The 20,348-nt window shown below is 36.4% G+C and overlaps 1 protein-coding gene across 1 annotated transcript; it reads right to left on the bottom strand.

The window, feature by feature from the left end:
* Positions 1 to 19,234: 19,234 nt before the first annotated feature.
* Positions 19,235 to 19,866, bottom strand: LOC128862412 (probable insulin-like peptide 1). The gene is made up of 2 exons (XM_054101010.1): positions 19,618 to 19,866; positions 19,235 to 19,522 (listed from the first exon to the last, which is right to left on the bottom strand). Exons 1-2 carry the CDS (start codon positions 19,814 to 19,816, stop codon positions 19,305 to 19,307), a joined length of 417 nt encoding a protein of 138 aa, XP_053956985.1. The 5' UTR covers positions 19,817 to 19,866; the 3' UTR covers positions 19,235 to 19,304.
* Positions 19,867 to 20,348: the final 482 nt, after the last annotated feature.

Below are 20,348 nucleotides of genomic sequence, written 5' to 3'. Positions count from 1 at the left end.
GCGGACGCGAACTCCTTACAGGCGAACAAACATATATACATACCTACGATATGGAAAAAAAGGGACCTTCCCGGATAAGGTGGGATGTTTTTTCATGCACACACTTAGTTTGGTTCGCGCCATAATTTTATTAACGCTTACGAATAAAACAATTTGTCTGTCCGGGCATTAGTCAGTAGGTAAGTTTTACTACTCAAATCTTGTAAAATAAATTTTTTCGTATAGAAAATAATTAATCCCATACATTTGTTATAATCTCAACACTGAGACTGAAATGAAAATGAAATTTCCAAAGAAATAATTACATAAGTTCGATTTTAATTATTAGATTCGATATGGGGAAAACACAAGATGCGCTCATCGTCAAGAATAAAGAGATTATTCGGTCAAAATGGATGTGTGAGAACAATGACTTAACTGCCTTTGAGTTGTTAAAATAATTCTAAAACCATCTGCAAAATAGTTTACTTTTGAAAACAGAAAATGTTCGTCAATTGATTTCAACTTCCAAGTTGCTTATGTAATTAATCTAACTATCTAGTTTAATGTGCAGTCACTCACACGCTGTTTGATACAGATACGATTTTTTGTTGTAAAGTTTTCTATATTTTTCAATATTTTGTGAAAATAGTTTAACAGAGTATGCATACATCTTATTTATTTCAATTTATTTCATTTGTGCTGCGGCGTGAATTCTATGCATATTTTCTTTTTTTTTGCATTACAATAAAATGAGCGGATACTGTTTCGTATTTTATGTTGAGAAATGAAATAAAACGAAATAAATAATATTGCTGCATACTTTGTTTTTCCGTTTTTGCAAAACATTATGAAACATACAACACTTTACAAAAACAATCGTATCTGTATCAAATAAGGTGTGAGTGACTGTAGTCTTGCAATTTTGATTAAACTTTATTTCCAAGTTAATTATTATAAAATACCTTAAACTATTTTAAGCCATCAAATATAAATTTAGCAATAATAAATTGCAAAAAAATTGTCTAAGATTTTGTGATATTTCGAAATAACCTCACTTTTTTGCAAGTGGGTGAAACAGCAGCATTGAAGTACGAATGATTCATTTTCCAAAATCGATAGCATAAAAAAAATTTTCATGGGGTCGATATACTCATTTTGGAAAGAATAATGGGATGGCGCCTATCGTGGTACCGTTACTTAGCTCTCAGCGAATTTGACAATGAGTTACGTCGTTTTAGCGCCAGTAAGGCAAGATTGCCTTTTTCGTAACTTGATTAAGGAATTTTTTTTTTTGCTATTTAGTCTCGAAGTATTAGTTCTTTCTTCATGGCATTTTTGTAGCCTGTTCTAATTAAAAGTAACGTTTATGGTATAGTGTTGTACAATATACATTTCTTTAAATTAGTTCAAAAATTCACTCAGTTTTATTTAGCTTTACATTTTTTTAAACATCTGGTCGCATTGCCCGCAATTGCAGTTGTTGTTTGTGTTATTCTGCTTTCAGCAGACAAATCTCTCTCTCGCTACTGCAGTGCTGCCTAGATTTGGGTATAAAAACGCACTAAAATGGACATTTTAAAGAAAATAAAACACCAACTTTTTATTGAATTACTTAAATAAATTTGTGTGCGTTACAAATTGTCTTTAAAATGTGCGAATTGTTTAATTAAAGGTTATGTACAATTTCATTTATGAGTTTTTTGTTAAGAAAACGACTTTTTTGCTCTCTTTTTGGAAAAATGTCGTTATGGTTTCCTGAGTACTTTCTGGCATTTTTTTTTCTTAGTTTAACTATGAATACACCTCTTGATGCCATATGTCCCACTCAGGATTTTGGATCGAAAGAAACTCTCTTCGTTTTAATTCGCATTCAGTAAACTCAAACGCTTTTTAAAATGTGTAGAAAAGTTTTCAATATTAAGAAGAGTTGAGAGAAGAAGATTTAATACTCTTGCCTAACCTTAAAAGGAGCAAAAAATTAAATTTGCACTTTCAAAATATCAAATTTTATAAGAATCAACAAATTTTCATTAGCACTAAAACCTTCTCAGGGTGACCTCTTTTAATATTCTTTTGTTTAATAATAAATTTGTTTTTCTTTAACTTATAAAGGGTGTTTTTTTTAGAGGTTAGGTTTTCAAGATAAAATAAAACGTATATAATTTAATGTTATGGCCAAGAATTTAGCTTTATTATAAAGATAAGGGTTTGCCATTATGTTTTAAAAATGATTTCGGCCGAATCGATTTTGTTTGGACGTTGTTTTTGGCTTGTGGCCGGGCGGACCATACGATCGTTTACGCTTGGGATTGGAGAAATACACCTATTTTTCATCACCTGTAACGATTCGATACAAAAAAGACTTCCTTTTGAACCGGGAGAGCAGCATTTCACAAGTGGTTTTTCTATGTCCGCAAATCGTAGTTTGAAGGCACGAAATTCGACATTTTTTAAGGGCGACAAAAATGCATTGTTGTATGAAACGTAACAAACAATGAACTGAATACTGTTGACAGATGACAGACGAAAAAACAAAACATTTGGGAAGGTTTAAAAATACTCCTAGCAACATCTAGGGTCTAATAGCTAAAAGTCTCATTTAATAGGTATATACCATAAAAAATACCAAAAAATAAACTAAAATATTTGTCTTATTGACAATTAAATAAATCTATTTATGCCGTAAAAAAATTTTGTTTCAACGCTTTATTAGTTAATGTAGTAAAGAGTTTTCAAAAAGAATTTACAAAACAACAATCAGGACTGTTAATAAATAACAGAAACTTTATAGGATTAACTGACTTGAAACAAGTTAATGCGACAGAAAATTCGTAAATTCAACAGTAAAACTCGGCCTCGTGTCAACAGAAGAGAATTTCTTTATTTACCAGATTTATTCTTTTGATGCCATTTAACTGTGAAATCTATTGTGGCAGCCTGTAATTCGATTGATTTTACGGCATTTTTCCTCTGGGCGTAGTTTTAACTGTGTTTATGCTTCATAAGAAATTACAAGTCCCGAACACCATGGCCGTTGATTTTTGAAAATAAAGAAATAATATTGAGTTTAAAGTGTTCACTAAGTTCCAACTTCCTATTTTATCTGTTACTTAAATAAAAATTGTAATTTAAAATTGTTTATGTAATCGGACATCTTGCCATGCACATAACATTAAAAGTCCGGCCATATTACAAACTAATTTGATGGTTTACATTTGTACGGTTCCTCAATGAAAAAAATCGTGTGCCAATATTTGCCTTATAGCAGTCATGAATTATTAATTCATTGAAGCCATATTCATCTTTTATCGTTATGTTAACTGCCCTGTATCCCTTAGCGTTGCAACTATTTTTACCACCACTTGGATATCCAATGAACTCCTGCGGCCATACAATTTCATTAAAATATAATTTGATTTAATTAATTAATTTTTTTCTGTTTTTGTATATTTTTTGCATACTTTACCTTCTTTTTTAATTCAATATTATATCTGACTACATATACATACATATTCATGTGGAACTTATCAATAAAAATCACTTACCAATGCGTGCCTGTGTATGCACTATTAGCAGCGGCAGAACGAGCACAGCCATTCGGAATGTGTGCAAAAAGGACCAAATGCAAATTTGTGCTGCCATTTTGTTTTTGTTAGCTGCAATGTTGTTTGTTGTTTGTTATTGTTATTGCTGTTGTATGTTGCTCTATTATTTGTCGTTTTCAATTGCTCCGGAAGCGAATGCACTTTTTTCATACAATTTTCACACACGAAAAACCAAGGCAAAATTTATTTATAAAAATATTAAAGCATACAAATTAGCATACAAACATAGTTTTCAATTATTCAACTGCGCTCGGGGATTGTTGCTAAACGCTGGAGAAATGCATATTTCAAACTTTAAATGGGTGCATACAATTTTGTTATACTATTTTATATTTATACATATTTGTGGGTTGTTTGGATGTGTGTGCTTGTCAGAAAGAGAGGGAATTAAAAGTGGTCGCTCCACAGGCTCCAAAATCAATTTCAACGTTGAATTTACTTTTGTGATTTGCCACCTTGCCGATTTTTCTCTCACACTTGCTTTTTTATAGTTTATTTTTATTTCTACACACATACACACATATGTTGGCATACATACACTGTGTCTTCTTGTATTTCTTTATTTATTTTACTGCCAATCGAATGTTTTTGTTTTGGACAAGCACACCTGCAATTGAGAATTGGCAAACAGTTGAAGCGCACAGGAAATCCCCATTAAGCTTTTCTTTTCAAGTACGAACGCACCCACATGCATATATATTATGTATATATGTAATATGCTTGTGTGTGTGCACAATTTTTTTTTTTTTGTTGCTATCACTCACAGCACTTGGCTTTTTTATTACTTTTATCGTTTTGATTTTACGTGTCGGGCATTTGTATTATTTTCATGTAATATTTCTATTCAACATATACATAAATACATACATACACACCCCTATGTACATATGTGTGGACGTATGCACGTGTAATGGCTTAAGTAACTGGAGTATTTTGTGCACATGTGCCGCTAGCTTTGGAAAATAAATAAAACTTTGTTGTGCCTGTTACAGGGCTCACACAAATTCTTGTTTCTCTTTTTTCTTGCTTCTTTTTTTTTATTTGTTTGAGAGTTTTTCACCGTCTGTTGCCTTTTCTTGCCTTAAAAATTGGCGTGCATCCTTTCACTTTTGCAAGTTGCACAGCTTGGGATGTTCACTCAAACACTAGTCTTTTCTTTCTGTTTTCGGTTAACTTTTTTGATGAATATTTTGTACATATACATGTAAATATATGAATTCGGTACCTGTGGCATTAAAATAAATTTCGTATTTATTTTGTGTTGCTGGTGGCAATCAGGTGCTTTTGATTTGGCCATTTTTCGTAACACAAATCTTATGTTTTAAGTCATTCTGCCCCACTTTGCTATGATCTACTTTTTAAAGTTGTTTATTTTAAATTTATTTATATACCTACGATTGAGTGGTGTAAACCTACTTTCAGCCTCTACGCAAAACTTGTACATGTGTACCATATATGTATGTATGCAGAAACTGGTTAATGGCTTTCGATATTGAACGAAATAGGGTATCATTGGTGTGGAGAATCAACGTACTATTACCCACGTCTCATCGCAGTAAGCCAGTCACACTGAGCGCAAGTAAAGCCGACCACTATGGCAGGCCGAGGAGGTTTAAACGATAAGTATCGATCAAAGTATACATTTTGATACATTAATTTTCAATGCCGCTGCTCGTTCTTGCAAAGAGGAAATGTAGAAATCTCGAGAATGCAAAGAGAAAATGTAGAATTAACCGCAAATATACGTCGATTAATTTTATGAAAACCAGCCTTAACCCTATTGCTTTATTTCAATGATATCTACATACGCAGAATAATTATTCAGGAGAAACTGTGTTGCGGGCCAATCTAAAAAAGGTCTGCGATAGCATTCGAAGCCTTTACGTAAATTTAAAGCTTATGAAAATACTAGCGAAAATCATCAGATGGCTTTTTTTTCTAGTATTTGATGCTGCCTGCCTGCGAGTTTGAAATTAGTGGGACAGAAACTTTTATGCTACCGCATATCACTTCTTTGCGCATCGGCTATCGGATCTGAAACTCAGACAATAATGTGAATTCAAGTGCTCGCTGATCTTCTAAATTCGCACAGGGTTTGATTGAAAAGTAATGAGTTTTCCTGCGCGGAGCGTCTGCCAAGCGATCAACCGAATCGGCTGGTGGGGGAAAATGATCGTTGGACCTTCCCCTTCCACTAGAAACCGGTCCCAGTTCGCTGGCAACAGCGGTGCAAACAAACATCACTCCGCGCGTGGAAGCTGTTTTAAAAGTGTGTTAGGATTTTGCAGTGGCGAAAATGCAGCGATCGTTGGAGCAACGTTACTCGATCAAATTTTGCGTAAAGCTAAACAAAACGAGTACCGAAACCATTGGGCTACTCAAGGAGGCTTACGGGGATCATTCTCTGTCCAGTGCCCAGGTAAAACGGTGGCACAAGTCGTTCAAAGAAGGCCGGGAGGACGTCGTCAACAATTGGACCCTTCATCATTGACCAAGATGGGGGTTCCGATGCTTCCCTACGCTCCCTACAGCCCAGATCTGTCCCCTCCGGACTTCTTCTTGTTCCCGCGCCTGAAAAGAAAGCTGAAGGTGAGGCGTTTCGACTCAATCGAGGCGATCTAAAAAACTGTGACAGCCGAATTGAACGCGATTCCGGCGGTGGAAGGACCGCTACCAGCGGTGTATTGACGATCAAGGGTCCTATTTTGAAGAATATTAGTTGTATAAGTCAAAAGGTTTAATAAAACTGCTTAAAAAAATAAGGCTCATTATTTTTCAATCAAACCCTGTATGTGTGTATGTACTATTTAATCAATCGAAAGCATCCAACCTTATATTTTGACCTCACTATAGTCCCGGTAGCCGAGCTGGATTGTGCATAACTACAATTCCCTTGCTTCCAGGTTCGATGTCCAAAGTAAAAATAAAATATGAAGTGATGGAAACATTTTTTTCTAGTACCAGTCACCTTGCGGCAAGAAATGGCACATATCTGCCATAAAAAAAGTTTCCATAAATAACATAACTAAGCAGGTTCAATGTGCAAAGCTTGGCCTCAAGTATACTCAAATTCGACTCTGACGGTGAAGTAACGCATGTAGAGTTTAGTTTGCTACAACTCTCGTCCGATGCAATACTTAACGATAGTAGGAAGCAGGCTACCTAGTTCGGGTTTAAGTGCCATACTGACAGATTACAAGCTTTCGATGCTTGCATCTCGTAAAAATGTCAGCCACAACTACGCCGTTCAAGTAGTAAGAATTTTAAGCATCTTTCAAATAGAATTCTTCTTGAAAAATATTTCTAATAATTTTGTAAATTTTATTTGAATTTCATTTATTTTAGTTTGAAGGGCATAACGTACACATACATATGTATATATATGTGTATATATACTACATGCATTAATATGTAACACAAAATATGTACCAACAACTTTTGTGCGCTCTCAATTTTTACTCCACTTATGCCGTCGAATCACAGTCACACACATGCCTACATACATATGTATGCATGTCATACCAAAGTTTCTACAGCGCAGCAAATCAAAGCGACTGAGTAGAAAAAGTGTGGAGTCGCATCTGTTCGCTTGTCAAAGCATTTTTTTTTTACTTACTCGTATATCGCCAGTCAGCTCAATGATTTCCGTGACCACATTACTTTGCTGCTGCTGTGACTTTTTGCCAATAATAACGAACTTTATGGAAGGGATGGAAAGAGGTGCTTCACTCTTGTGAAACTTCTTTGATTGTGGGGGGAGCAAGCATACATGCACACTCGCTTACACATAGGCATGTATGTATGTATATGTATTTGTTATTGTCTTATGCACACAAGCTGTATTTGCGACTCCTCAATCGTAAGCAATTTGTTGTTGGAAGAGTTTGATTTTTCCAATATTTTTCGAACTTACTACTCGTTTTTTTTTCAATGACTCTTTGCTTTGATTTGCAGCTTTTTGTTGTTTAGTCGCTGCACTTTTTTCTACAAATTTTTTATTCTACTTGATATTTTTCAACTATTTTTCACAGCCGCATTGCGCAATGCCAATTTCTCGATTTCGTGTTCATGCTGTGCTGTTGGTCTGCTGTTCGCCACAAGCAATGGATCGTTTCCGGTCACTTGCATCAGACATTTCGACCAACTAATTACGAAAAGCAGCTCTTGACGCAAACGTCTTACGCACCTGAAAGTAGTTTTGGAAAAGAAAATAAAGGATAGTTGGCAATTAGACAAATGCTATGTAGGGCAATACGTTGAAATTTTCTATAAAATTTTGTATAGTAGATGAAATTATTTGTAGTTGTAAATATATACGTATATGTATGTACAAACATAGAGGAAAATATACATATACACATATAAACTTGTGTGGGGCTGTTTCAGGAAGTTTTACTATCGCTGCAATCAACTAAATGGCACACTCGTTCTTGCTTTGAAGGTTTTTTTGTGAAAGGAAACAATATAAATAATCCAGTGTGCCAATTAAAAGTAAGATTTAAAAAAAGCAAATATCAACTGCAGACAGCTTCAGAGTGTACTCGCATATATAAGAAAATATATAAAGGCTGTTTTTGACGTGATATCGTCTTATAATTCGATTTAGCAGGCGGCACGCACGAAAAAATGTGTCGTTACCTTGCTCATTAGTGTTACCTTGCTCATTTGTCGTTACCTTGCTTATTTGTCGTTACCTTGCTCATTTGTCGTTACCTTGCTCATTTGTCGTTACCTTGCTTATTGTCGTTACCTTGAATGAACTGCAAGCGAAAGCGCGGAACGAACGACAAAGCAAACAAAGCAAACGAAATGCAACGTTCGACATCTTGCTCTCTCCTATTTAAGTGAGCGTATATATGTATATATATGCGCATATGTACATATGTAAATTCCCGTATTTGTATTTGCATATGCCTTCTTATTGATTATTATTAATTTGATTTATTTGAAGAATTTAAAATAAAACCAAGTTTGTTAATAATACCTGTTGTTTTAATGTTATTATTATTAATTTTTTTATTATATATGAAGGAAAAAATTTATGGTAATATTTACCACATACCTTATAAGATATGTTGTATACTAATATATGTATATAAACATGCATATACATATACAATTTCGCGCAATTTTCAAAAGGAACAAATCTATATGTGAAGATGCATACAAGTCATATGGACATATCAAATATACGAATCTATTCCGTACGCAAGCAAATGTAAGCTAATGTGCTTGAACTGCAAGCGAGAGCGCGGAACGAACGACAAAGAGCACAATCGGCCCCCGCGTTCGGCATTTGTATATAAATTCACATACTTGTATTTGCATATGCCTTCTTCCTGTGTGCATGGTAATGAACCATTTCTCTATTGAGAATAAACGATGATAGGAAAAATAGGAAATGAAAGGGAGTGTTTCAAGTGTAATGTGTCTTGAGAAAGTCAAATCGATGATGATGCCTCTTAGTGTTGTTGACTTATTAACGTCTGATGCACAATCGAAATTGAAGATATCTTTCATGAATTTGATAAATGTTTCGTCATTTTTCACGTTTGTGTAAATGTAACTTGACCTATTCCATTGCAATTCCATTTACCTCCTCCTCTATATCCATACAAAATATCTATCAAACAATTAAAATTAAAATTTTGTTTTGAAAATTGCAGCCATTCCATCAATATTTTCTTATGACGTTGTCACGTTAAATTATCGTCAGTCAACCGGCTTTACAGACAACTTCTTTTTTTTTAGAGGTAAGGTTTTCAAGATGAAATAAAACGTATATAATTTAATGTTATGGCCAAGAATTTAGCTTTATTATAAAGATAAGGGTTTGCCATTATGTTTTAAAAATGATTTCGGGCAAGTGGCCGCCGCGGCTGGCTCGAATAAATTCCAGCCGAAAGGCCCAATTTTCGACCACTTTTTGCAGCAATTGGGGCCGTATGTCAGCAATAACGCGCCGAATATTCTCTTCCAAGACGTCAATCGTCTCGGGCTTATCTGCGTAGACAAGCGACTTCACATAGCCCCACAAGAAATAGTCCAGCGGTGTTATGTCGCACGATCTTGGAGGCCACGCCACAGGTCCACGGCGCGAGATAATGCGCTCACCAAAAGTTTCCTTCAATAAATCGATTGTTGCGTTGGCTGTATGGCATGTAGCGCCGTCTTGTTGGAACCAAAGGTCGCCCACATCAACATCGTCCAATTCAGACACGAAAAAGTCATTAATCATGGCTCTATAGCGCTCTCCATTGACTGTAACATTATGGACGGCTTCATTTTTAAAGAAATATGGACCAATGATTCCCTCTGCCCATAGAGCACACCAAACAGTGACTTTTTGAGGATGTAACGGCGTCTCAGCAATGGCTTGTGGATTATGTTCACTCCAAATGCGACAATTTTGCTTATTGACATACCCATTCAACCAAGAGTGAGCTTCATCGCTGAACAAAATTTTCTTGAGAAAATCGGGATCGGTGGCCATCTCGTTTTGGGCCCATTCACCGAACGTGCGACACGCTTGATGGTCGTTCGGCTTCAATTCTTGCACGAGTAGGATTTTGTAAGCCCGCAAACCAAGATCCTTCCGCAAAATCTTCCATAAAGTGGATGGGCACATCTCCAATTACTGCGCGCGATGGCGGATGGACTCATTCGGGTCTTCTTCGATACTCTGCTCCACAGCAGCAATAGCGTCTTCGGTGCGCACTGTACGACGTCTCTGAGGATGCGTATTATCCGCTAGAGCAAACGTGGTGCGAAACCAATCCATGGTTAATCGAATTAGTGACTCTGATGGACGATTATGTCGACCGAAGATTGGACGCAGCGCGCGATGCGTCGCGCGAACCGAACCATTATTTTCGTAATAAATTTGCACGATTTGCAAACGTTGTTCAGGTGTAAGTCTATTCATTATGAAATGGCAAACCAAACTGAGCATAAATCAAGTGACAGCTGTCAAAAAGACCATCTACGAAAAAAATAGTGCCAACTTGAAAACCTAACCTCTAAAAAAAACACCCTTTATTAGTTTGGGGAAAAAATAAATCTATTATTTTCATTTCCAATTTTGCGAAAATAGTTTAAAACTGTTTTATGGTCGATATTTAGCTCCTGGGCGATGCTGTGACTACTAATATTCCGGTCAACTGCAATTATTTCTGTGTATTTATTGCCACTATCAACATTACTTTAACATCAGCAAAACATGAACGACATCGGCAAAACATAAATTGCACGTAAACTATTACAGTAACGGCATCATAAACACCATTCACAACTTCAGCGACTTGGCTTGCATATTCGCTATTATCAAAGAAAAACTGCAAAACGTACCGAATTTTCTCTTTGTTGAATTTCATTTTTTTTCTCTTCGCCTTTTTTTGCGGGTGAGGGGATATAAAATGTCTAATGCATCATAAAAGATGCCGTCACAGCAACAGTATGCCCGGAGACTAAATAATTCCCTCTTGTTTGCAACCGTCGTCCACCCTGGCACCGCTTCCGTATTACTTCAGAATGGCGTTCCAGGTCCCGCTTTTTTATACGGAAAAATCTTTCCGCGAAACCACTGATGATCTCCCACGTTTCTTCGCTACTTATACATCTTGTCGATTACATTTCCAGTAATTGTGGAATAATGTGTGTTCAGCGTCATCTTCGGCGTCATACACGTATATGCATGTGGGGTGTTCGGATTTCCCTATTTCGAACAGGTATTTCTGGGAACACACGTGCCCCGATAACATTTGAGTTATATAAAAATTGACTTCATCATGTGGTGACGTCTTTTATGGACCCTAGCCGTCCATCTCCAGCGTGTTTCCTTAATCCAGCGGTCTTGCCATAGCCTTAGCATTTCATCCCGTATTTTGCTACAGGTTTGCTAACTCTTTCTTCCATTTCCTCTTTCTTTAGTGCCCATAACTTTTTCCTTTTAGAAACCACAAGTCCATCGGTATTGAACCGCTTATTACTTGAACAGCTGGTCCTGACACTGTGCGGTAGGCGGTTATAAATATCAGGGCTGCCGTTCGTTGTACCGATGCTAAGAGCTTGCATCGGTGATTTATCTTTAGCGCATTTGTCCACAGTTCAGCTCCGTATAAGAGCACGGAGAGCGTGGTAGCCATCATTATTTCCCGTTTTATTTGGGTTGGTCCCGCTATGTTTGTCATCAGCCTACTGAGTAGAGGCGCCGTCGTAGCGGCTTTCTTTCTTTTCCGCGAGTTTTATTTGGGCCCAGAAGGTTAGTCTTGAGTCCGGTCTTATGCTTAGATACTTAAGAACTTTTTTTGCGATTAGGGTTGTTAATACCCTGTAATTCACAACTGAATGGAACAAACAAAAGAAGCAAAAGAACTTTTTTAGTTTGAAATGTCAGCTTGGCAACAAAACTTTATATTGTTTGATTGATACTTTACGAGATATCGATCGCTACAGCCACCTACCGATAAAATAATGAAATATGTATATACAGGTTTACGAGGAAAGTCGTCTTAGATGCTTACAGATTTTATTATTTAGATAATTTCTGTTTGAAGCCGTTATAGGGCACGATGCTCTAAACTTGACTGTTTCCTGATATTCAATTGTAAAGATTATTTTAAAAATTCAATTTTTGTTTGCTTGTACGCCCATTTCTTTTTAAATCTTGGGGTTTTGTTTTGGTTAAGAACAATCATTAACAAAATTCTAGCAAATCCCCGGCAGTGTTTCTTACTTTAAATCATTCAACAAAAATTTGTTTAAATGGAAACTATTCCGGAAATTATTTTAAAAACTATTATGTTTTTGAGCTAACCTAAAAAGTAGTACTTAAATTAAGGCAGTAAACCCTTATACGGATGTCGGACTTAGTAATAAAATTTCATTAGAATGAAAAGATGGAAAAATACTTTAATTAAATAAATTATTTAACAACTTAAACTTCCCTATGCATTATAATTCATTATTGACATGACCGCCCCTATTCCTGCTACAATTTTTCTTTTATTTTCGTTCTCATTCTTTAAATTACTCTTCACGACGCTTGTTCTTAGATGCTGCCTCATTGCGTCAGCCGTGTCGAGTACTTTTTGATTTCGAATATCCAAATTATTGATCGGAATCATCTCATTTATGTATGATATGAAAACTCGATCTGCTATCTATGAGAACTTCATAAAAGTGCTCAAGAGTTTTTCGTTTTATTTCCATTTTCGTTAACTAATCTTCAATTCTTGGGTAATGAAACAAATGCTCACATGCCAGTCTGACTCGACGATTTTCAAGATTTTATCAGCATTATCGATAATTGGCCTACCAGGGGCTGTCTCAACTTCGACGCCTATAATTTTCAGAAGGGAATCATTGCAATCTCCGTTTTTATTTAGTGCTGGAAAGAAAACGATAGCAATAACGATATTGAAATTTTTATAACGAATGTTATAATGAAATTTTTGAAAATATTTACTTCCTAGCGTCATATATTAGATTGGTTGGAGTGACTGAAGTCAGTTGTGTTAGCAGCATATTTTTTTGTAACGAATTAATTAATAATTAGGAATATAAGGATGCATCTTAAAAATATCATGTATGTAGTTATTCATTGGGATGCTGACTGCTTTTTCTTTAACGGCAGATGAAGTAGACATTCTTACTGATGTTACACAACCTCTAGGACAATTTAATTCCGTTCCAGTTCAGCCATCATCAACTACATCTGTGATAGTGTCTTCTTTTTTTACCTCCTCTTTTAACGTTCTTTGAGGCTCAAAATCGGCTTCACCTAACACTAAAATGGCAGACGACTTTTGAAGCGTAATGACTCCTTCAAATCTTCTATGCAAGATAGTATGAGTCGAAGTGCGCATCGGTATATATGGCTCGATGAAGACATCTTGCGGTGAACTTTCAGAACTTTTTACTTTAATGTGCACTTCAAATAAATTAATTCATAACCCGGTTGAGAATTGCATTTCAATGGAATGATAAATGCATAGTGCGTCACGTAATTACTCAATTCTCGAGCTAAAACAGACCTTTACAAACTTCATGAAAAGTGGAAATTTTTCAAGGCTGCATTGCTGTTTGCTTGTTGTTCTACTATATCTTTTTTTTGTTGTAGCGTTGCTTTCATACATATCTCACGCTTGAATTCATTGTTTTGTGTTTTTCAACTTTTCCTGATTTTACACCTACACTTACATATATTTACTCCATGAGAGCATTCATTTTATGCTTCCTCCGTCTTTGTAAAAAAGGCTATTTGCGCACTTTTGTTTGCCATAGTAAATTTCCTTTTTTTCACTATTTCATGAAGGTAATTTTTTCATTGTTGTTGCATTTTAATTTTCTTCTTTTTCTCTCCTTTTTCATCTGCCCATTATAATTGATTTTACAGTTTAACTTTTACGTAGCAATCGAAAGGCTAACCAACAGTCGAGAACAACACTCAGACCCAGACGAGCCAGGCAACTTGAGATCAATGGGCTTAAGCAGGAATACAGACGGATTCACAATTGTTAGTATTATTGTTCTTCGTAATACCCTGTCTCGCCCAGTAGTTGCTGTTGTCAGTGTGAGGGCCGTTTGCTCAACGGTGCGACCAGCTCATCCAACTTTTATGGCCCATCGCTTGTGTCCTTTTAATGTTTATTTGTTTCTTCTTCGTAACAATGGCGGTAATGATACAACAACAAAGTTAAAGAAAAACACTGTCAATGGTCAACGTTGCAGGCATAACTTTTTATTTGCCTACAATTTTTACTTTTTATTATACCTATACCTACAATCAAATGACTTTGTGCGCGCCTTTGTAGGAAGGTCGGCGCGTGTTTGGCGTATAAACAGAGTTCTGACTCTATTACTTTTATTTGTATTCTGGGAAATTATGAAGGCTCGAAATAGGCTGTTATTTTTTATGATACAAAAATGGCCTATCGATTTAGGTATAAACTGTTTGCCTGTCAAATAATAAACTAATTTGTAGTTTTATAATTTGTTTTTGTAGATGCTTGTTTATTTGAATATTTTGAAGGCAATTTGTGTCGAATTCTGTATTGATTATCGCTAGCTATATTTTGCCTTCACAGTGTTTACTTTTAGATTCATTCAAGGATTTCGGCAAAAATTGCTTTGTATATCATGTATATCTTGAAAGGGGCTGAGGATAGAAAGCAGATAGATGTACAGAGGCATGAGTGCATCAAGACAATTATCTAAGTAAGTATTTGCTTAGGCGATGCATACCTTTGAAAATATGATAGAATAATGAAGTGTACGAGCTTTATACTGACACGGACATAGCCCAGCGCATAAAAGGGGTTCGGCCTAAATAGACAAATGGATGATGAGTATGTGCTAAATAAGCAAAAGAAGCGTGAATAGAGTATGCACACCTTTCAGTTATAAGACATTTATCGAGCTCAGTGATGGCTGTGAGAACACAGAAGGTTGTACATATTGCGTGTGTGTCATAATCAGTGGAATAAGTATTTTGTAGAGAGAACTTAGGACACCAATCAACAAGAGGAAGAAAATGTTTAACTTAAAATTAGCGAAAGAGGGGCTATGGCATAAAAAATATTATATAACCGTCGAAATCGAAGTCCGTCTTCAGAAAGGGACAGTTCTAAATTCTTATTCTGTTTGTAAATCTTACTCTTGGAGTGGCAAAATTATCTTGTTTATGAGGTAACGGCATTTTAGTTATTACCATTATGATTTACATACCTATAACTAGTCTAAAAGTATTGAGCAAAAAAATGATTTCTAGGCCGAACACCAATTGTTTTCTATGTGCACTAAACGCTACAACAACGAAAATCACCATTTGTTTTCTATGCAGACTAAACGCAACCACAACAAAGATGAAGACCGAGCAAGTTTTCACCAATATCAGTTAGATCCAAAATACCTCAAAATAAATGTATACAATAGATAAAGCATGTATGAGGGCCGCCGTTGTCGAGAAAAACTGGCTACTTGCACTCATATAACATTAAGTCCATTGTACTGCACTCTGGTGCCCTTTTTAATTTTCTTTAAATCTACTCGACCGCCGAAGAAATCTGAGTAGATCTTGAAATCTGGTGCCAAGGAGTCAAGGTCGCTTCTTAACACATCAGTGCCAAAGACCTCAAGCCTGATTCGAGCGAAGACTGGCAGACGCACAGAAAGTGATACGCCGTCCCATCCTCCTCTCCACATGCAGGGTAGAGTGCGCTGTCTGAGATATCTACCTTCTCCATGTACTTCGCCCATAGAAAGTGGCTCGTCATCAGTCCAACCAGCTGGCTTCAGTCCCTTCTGCTTAATGACAAGAGGATCTGCGACAGTCGGTCGGATATCACAGGTAACATCAGTTCTGTCCATCTGCAGCCTCTCTCAGCCTACCAAGCTCGTTTGTGGGTTAGTGGGGGAGTAACCTGTTTGCTAACCATGGCTTTAATGGAAGTTGGCCTCAAAGCCCATCCTAGCTAAAAGTCAGAGATCTTGTTACCCACGATACCCACATGTCCCTGGACCCATGTTAGCATCAGGCTATTATGTATACCGACATAATTCAGCCTATATTTACAGGACTCAACTACCCTTGAAGTGGTTGGAGGGCTGTCTAAGGCCATAAGCGCAGCTTTACTTAGGGACTACCATTTGGTAGTGTCTACCATGCGGTAGTGTCCGAGTTCGAAACTCCTCGCATGAAACACCAAATGATAGGAAAAGTATTTTTTAATAGTCGTCGCTCCTCGGCAGGCAATGTCAACCCTCCGAGTGTATTTTCGCAATGAGAAAGCTTCTCATCAAGAAACAAAACACTAACTAGTGTTCGGAGGCGGCATGATACTGTAGGTCTTCCCTGGCTATCAATTTCTCTAGATCTCTGTAAATGAGAGTTTTGCCGAAGATCTGAAAGAATCGATTCGGCGCTGACCTTAAAAACCTACGAAAAGGTTTTGGTTTGAAAGCATATAAAATACAGCTGGTAGAAGATGTGAAGCCGACCGATCTTCCAAAGCGTCATTATTTCAGTCATTGAGCTTTTGAAAACCTCACCGAATATCTAGGGGAGAATGGGGAGTTGTGAGACACAGGGAGTTGTGAGACATTGTAACCGTTCGGCATTATTCATTTGTTTACATTCGATTTTAAGTGTCAACAAGTGTTCTCGATGCGATCTCACTTTTCAGCTAGCATTGGTCATATTTACACGCATTCGACGCGTCTCTCCAGTTACTGTGTTTTGGAATGTCTCGGTAAGTTTTTTTCATCATTTGTTTTGCGATACATTCGATCAGTTGTTATAGCAAATTGCAAATGTCAATATATACAAATTATTAATTGTACTATTAGCTTTGAATTTACACATTCACTTGGGCATGAACGTTCGATGTGTTTATGACTACGCGGCCATTTATAAAAAAAAACGATTTGGGGAGTTGTGAGACACCGTTTTTTTCGACGTTTTAACGCATCTTTCATAAGTACCTCGCAATATTCATGCATTGTTTGTATATATATCATCTGCAAAGGTGCAATGCCGAAAAAGTTAAGCAGAAACAACTCCATTCATTGCAATGTACGCGATCGAGCTGTGCACCTAAAGTGTGCCAATTTACGAACTGGTTATTATACATGTTCTCACTGCGAATCATCAGATTGATGTCATTGCATTTTTTATACACTTTTTTATAACAATTGTCTTTTCTTTTTTCTTTTTCATCTTAATAAAGAACTAACAACTAAAATAAGTAATTTTTATTGATTTAAACCATGGTGTCTCACAACTCCCCACATTTTTGTATTTTGTATTATATTTTACATTATTATACACAATTTTAATTTTAAGGAAAATTGTAGTTTTGTTAAATAGGCCATACCAATAGCTTCCAGTATTCATTGACTAAAGATTCCATCGTTGACATATGCAGAATATTGAGATTTTGAGTAATACGGGTCCAAAAACAAAACCCGTCTCAAAACTCCCCATTCTCCCTTACATTTTTTTCTTCTCAGTTGGCGCGATAACAGCTTACGCGATTTTTAACAAAGCACACCAGTCATTTCTTTCTCGTGCTAACCGGCGCCAGTTGGACACACCAAGTTAAGCCAAGACCTTCTCGACCTGAACTTTTCAGCACAAAAGAGGCCTTCCTCTTCCTCTGCTACCATCAGCTGGTACCGCATCGAATACTTTCAGAGCCGGAGTGTTTGTATCCATTCGGACTACAGATTCTGCTCGATCTTTATTCACTGCGCTATGTCTATGGCGTCGTGAAACTTATACAGTTCATTGTTTCCTCGCCTGCTATACTCGTCGACATCAACGTGCAAAGGTCCAAAAATCTTCCCAAAGCTTTCTCTCAAACTCTCCAAAGGACGCTTCATGGCATTGTTATCGGTGTTAATGCTGGTTCCTAAATATACCAAGGATTTTACAACCTCGAAATCATAACTGTCAACAGTGACGTGCGTGCCGACACGCGAGTTTGCCGAATGTTTGTTTGAAGACAGGAAGTACTTCATTTTGTCCTCGTTCACCACCAGACCCGTTCGCTTTGCTTCTTTGTCCAATTTGGAAAGTTTGAAAGTTTTGGATCCATATTTTGGGACCCAAAAATTGCTCAGCGATGAGACTTAAAGGCTACGTCAATAAGCAAAATTGCCATATTTGAGCTGAAGAGCAGGCGATAGCCATTCAAGAACAGTCATTACATCTATTGAAAACAACCGTTTGTTGCGGACTATGGACTGGAAGAATCATCGCCCTATATTTCTTCAAAGACGAGACTGACGCCAATGTAACAGGGAATGACGAACGCTATCGCACCATGGTAAAAGACTTTTGGATGCCGAAAATCTCCGCAACATTTGGTTCCAACAAGACAGCGCTACTTGCCCTACAGCCCGTAAAACAATGAATTTACTGCGTCATTATTTCAGTGAGCAATTTATCTCTTGTCTCGAACCAGTGGATTGGCCACGAAGATTGCGTGATATCATACTTTTATTTGTGATGGTATGTAAAATATGAGTGCTTTGTCGGTAAATCAGCTTCGATTGGGTCATTAAAAATTGGTGGTTAAGGTGGCTGAATAACGGCGCAGTTGCTGTCAACATTTCAAAGAGATTATCTTTAAAAAGTTAATATCATGAATTGTTTTACACAAAAGTTGTTAATATTGCCCAATTTTCGTTGTTTTAATTTTAATTTAATTTAAAATCTGATACCTGCAAATTGATCACCCTTTACTTTACTAAACTGCATAAGGTAATATATTTTTAACAGCAGACAGACTACGCCGATCGCAAATAAATATGCATATTTACATATCGTTAAGCGAAAAGGATAAAAATGTTACGGGTTTCAAGAAAAATTCGAAGCGCTTATTTGAAAAAAAAAAAATCTATGACGTCTGCATGCTCAGTGATGCAGAATTATCAGATCAGAGGGGACCAAAATCAAAGGGATATTAAAAAAATTGTGTTCGGCCAAATAAAAAACACTTTGTGTGCCGCGCATAAAAAGCTGAGTTATCATTTTTGCATTACCTTCGAATGTTTGCATGTTCTTTATTATATGTATGTAAATTATACGATTTTAATAAATAGATAAGTGTGATAATTTTTTTTTTCAATATTTTTGCCTTTATCCATATAAGTGCATTTCAAGATACGAATTAATAATATGAATTAATAATGAGATTTATAAAACTGCTCTAGCTAATTAGGACGACAGTAAGCGGACAATTCTCCATAAGAGCAAGGCTGCGTGCAACACTCATCATATATGCCTTGGAACAATCCATTACGACTACGTCGATGACGCACTGATGCCAACATGTTTTTAAACATTTTCGACAAAACTGGATTCATTCCATTGATGAGAGGATAACTCGATAAAAGTAACTCTCCCGATACTTCATTTTTATACTTGGTTGCTATCAGAAAATATATTTTGATAAAAAAAAAAATGGAAATCAGTAAATGAGTGTGGGAAATGTGAGTTGAAATTAAAATCAGAAGCATTTCTTACCAACTGATTCGTCCATATCAGACTCGGTGCGTTTTTGAGATGGATTGATTAATAGGACATTATAACCGTTAGTGCAGATCAAATCCAATGCCTGTGAGAGGCTATCACCACAGAATTTCTGCCGTGCAACAGCTGTTTGCCATAAAAGAGAATCATATACAAGTAGCCACCAAAGAGCTATAAAATATGGCGACTGCATTTGTATGGGCTTATTTTTTACTTTGTTTGCTAGTAATTTCTTTAAAATGCAATACGCGTATTCTGGCGTTTTTTAACACTGCATCTAACATAGAAGTAAATTCAGGTATTTATAATTACGGTGTATGTAAAAATTAATATGCATTTAATAGCTAGACGACTTTTTTCTTTTGTGATTGCTTGCTGATACTGTGAATTTTTATTTTGGCATGAAAATTACATATTTGTGAAGGTTGGAAATGCTTCTTTTTGCATTGAACATATTTACGAGAATCATATTCACACATGTACGCACACATGCTCATATATATAGACATATATGTGTTTACCGCTTTTAAATATGCAACGCCTTCTGGCCTCATCGAAAGTATATAAATGCATGAAGGTGTACTTTGTGTGTATGCAGTTAGTTGTCTTTCTAATTGTTCAAAGCTGTGACATGGGAGCCTAACGTGTGGGTGTTTGCGTATGCGCATGTGCATCGAAACTGGAATTTAATTCACCTTGACACATTTCAATACCTAGCGAATAAC

The sequence above is a fragment of the Anastrepha ludens genome, chromosome 4, assembly GCF_028408465.1.
Source record: "Anastrepha ludens isolate Willacy chromosome 4, idAnaLude1.1, whole genome shotgun sequence".
Classification (NCBI taxonomy): Eukaryota; Metazoa; Arthropoda; class Insecta; order Diptera; family Tephritidae; genus Anastrepha; species Anastrepha ludens.
This window is presented reverse-complemented; position numbering and strand designations above follow the sequence as displayed.

Excerpts from the sequence above, each read along its gene's own strand:
- LOC128862412 (XM_054101010.1), bottom strand. The coding sequence starts at position 19,816 with ATGCAGTCGCCATATTTTATAGCTCTTTGGTGGCTACTTGTATATGAT. Across the intron at positions 19,523-19,617 it reads TGATATGGACGAATCAGTTG|CAACCAAGTATAAAAATGAA; the intron begins GTAAGAAATGCT and ends ATTTTCTGATAG.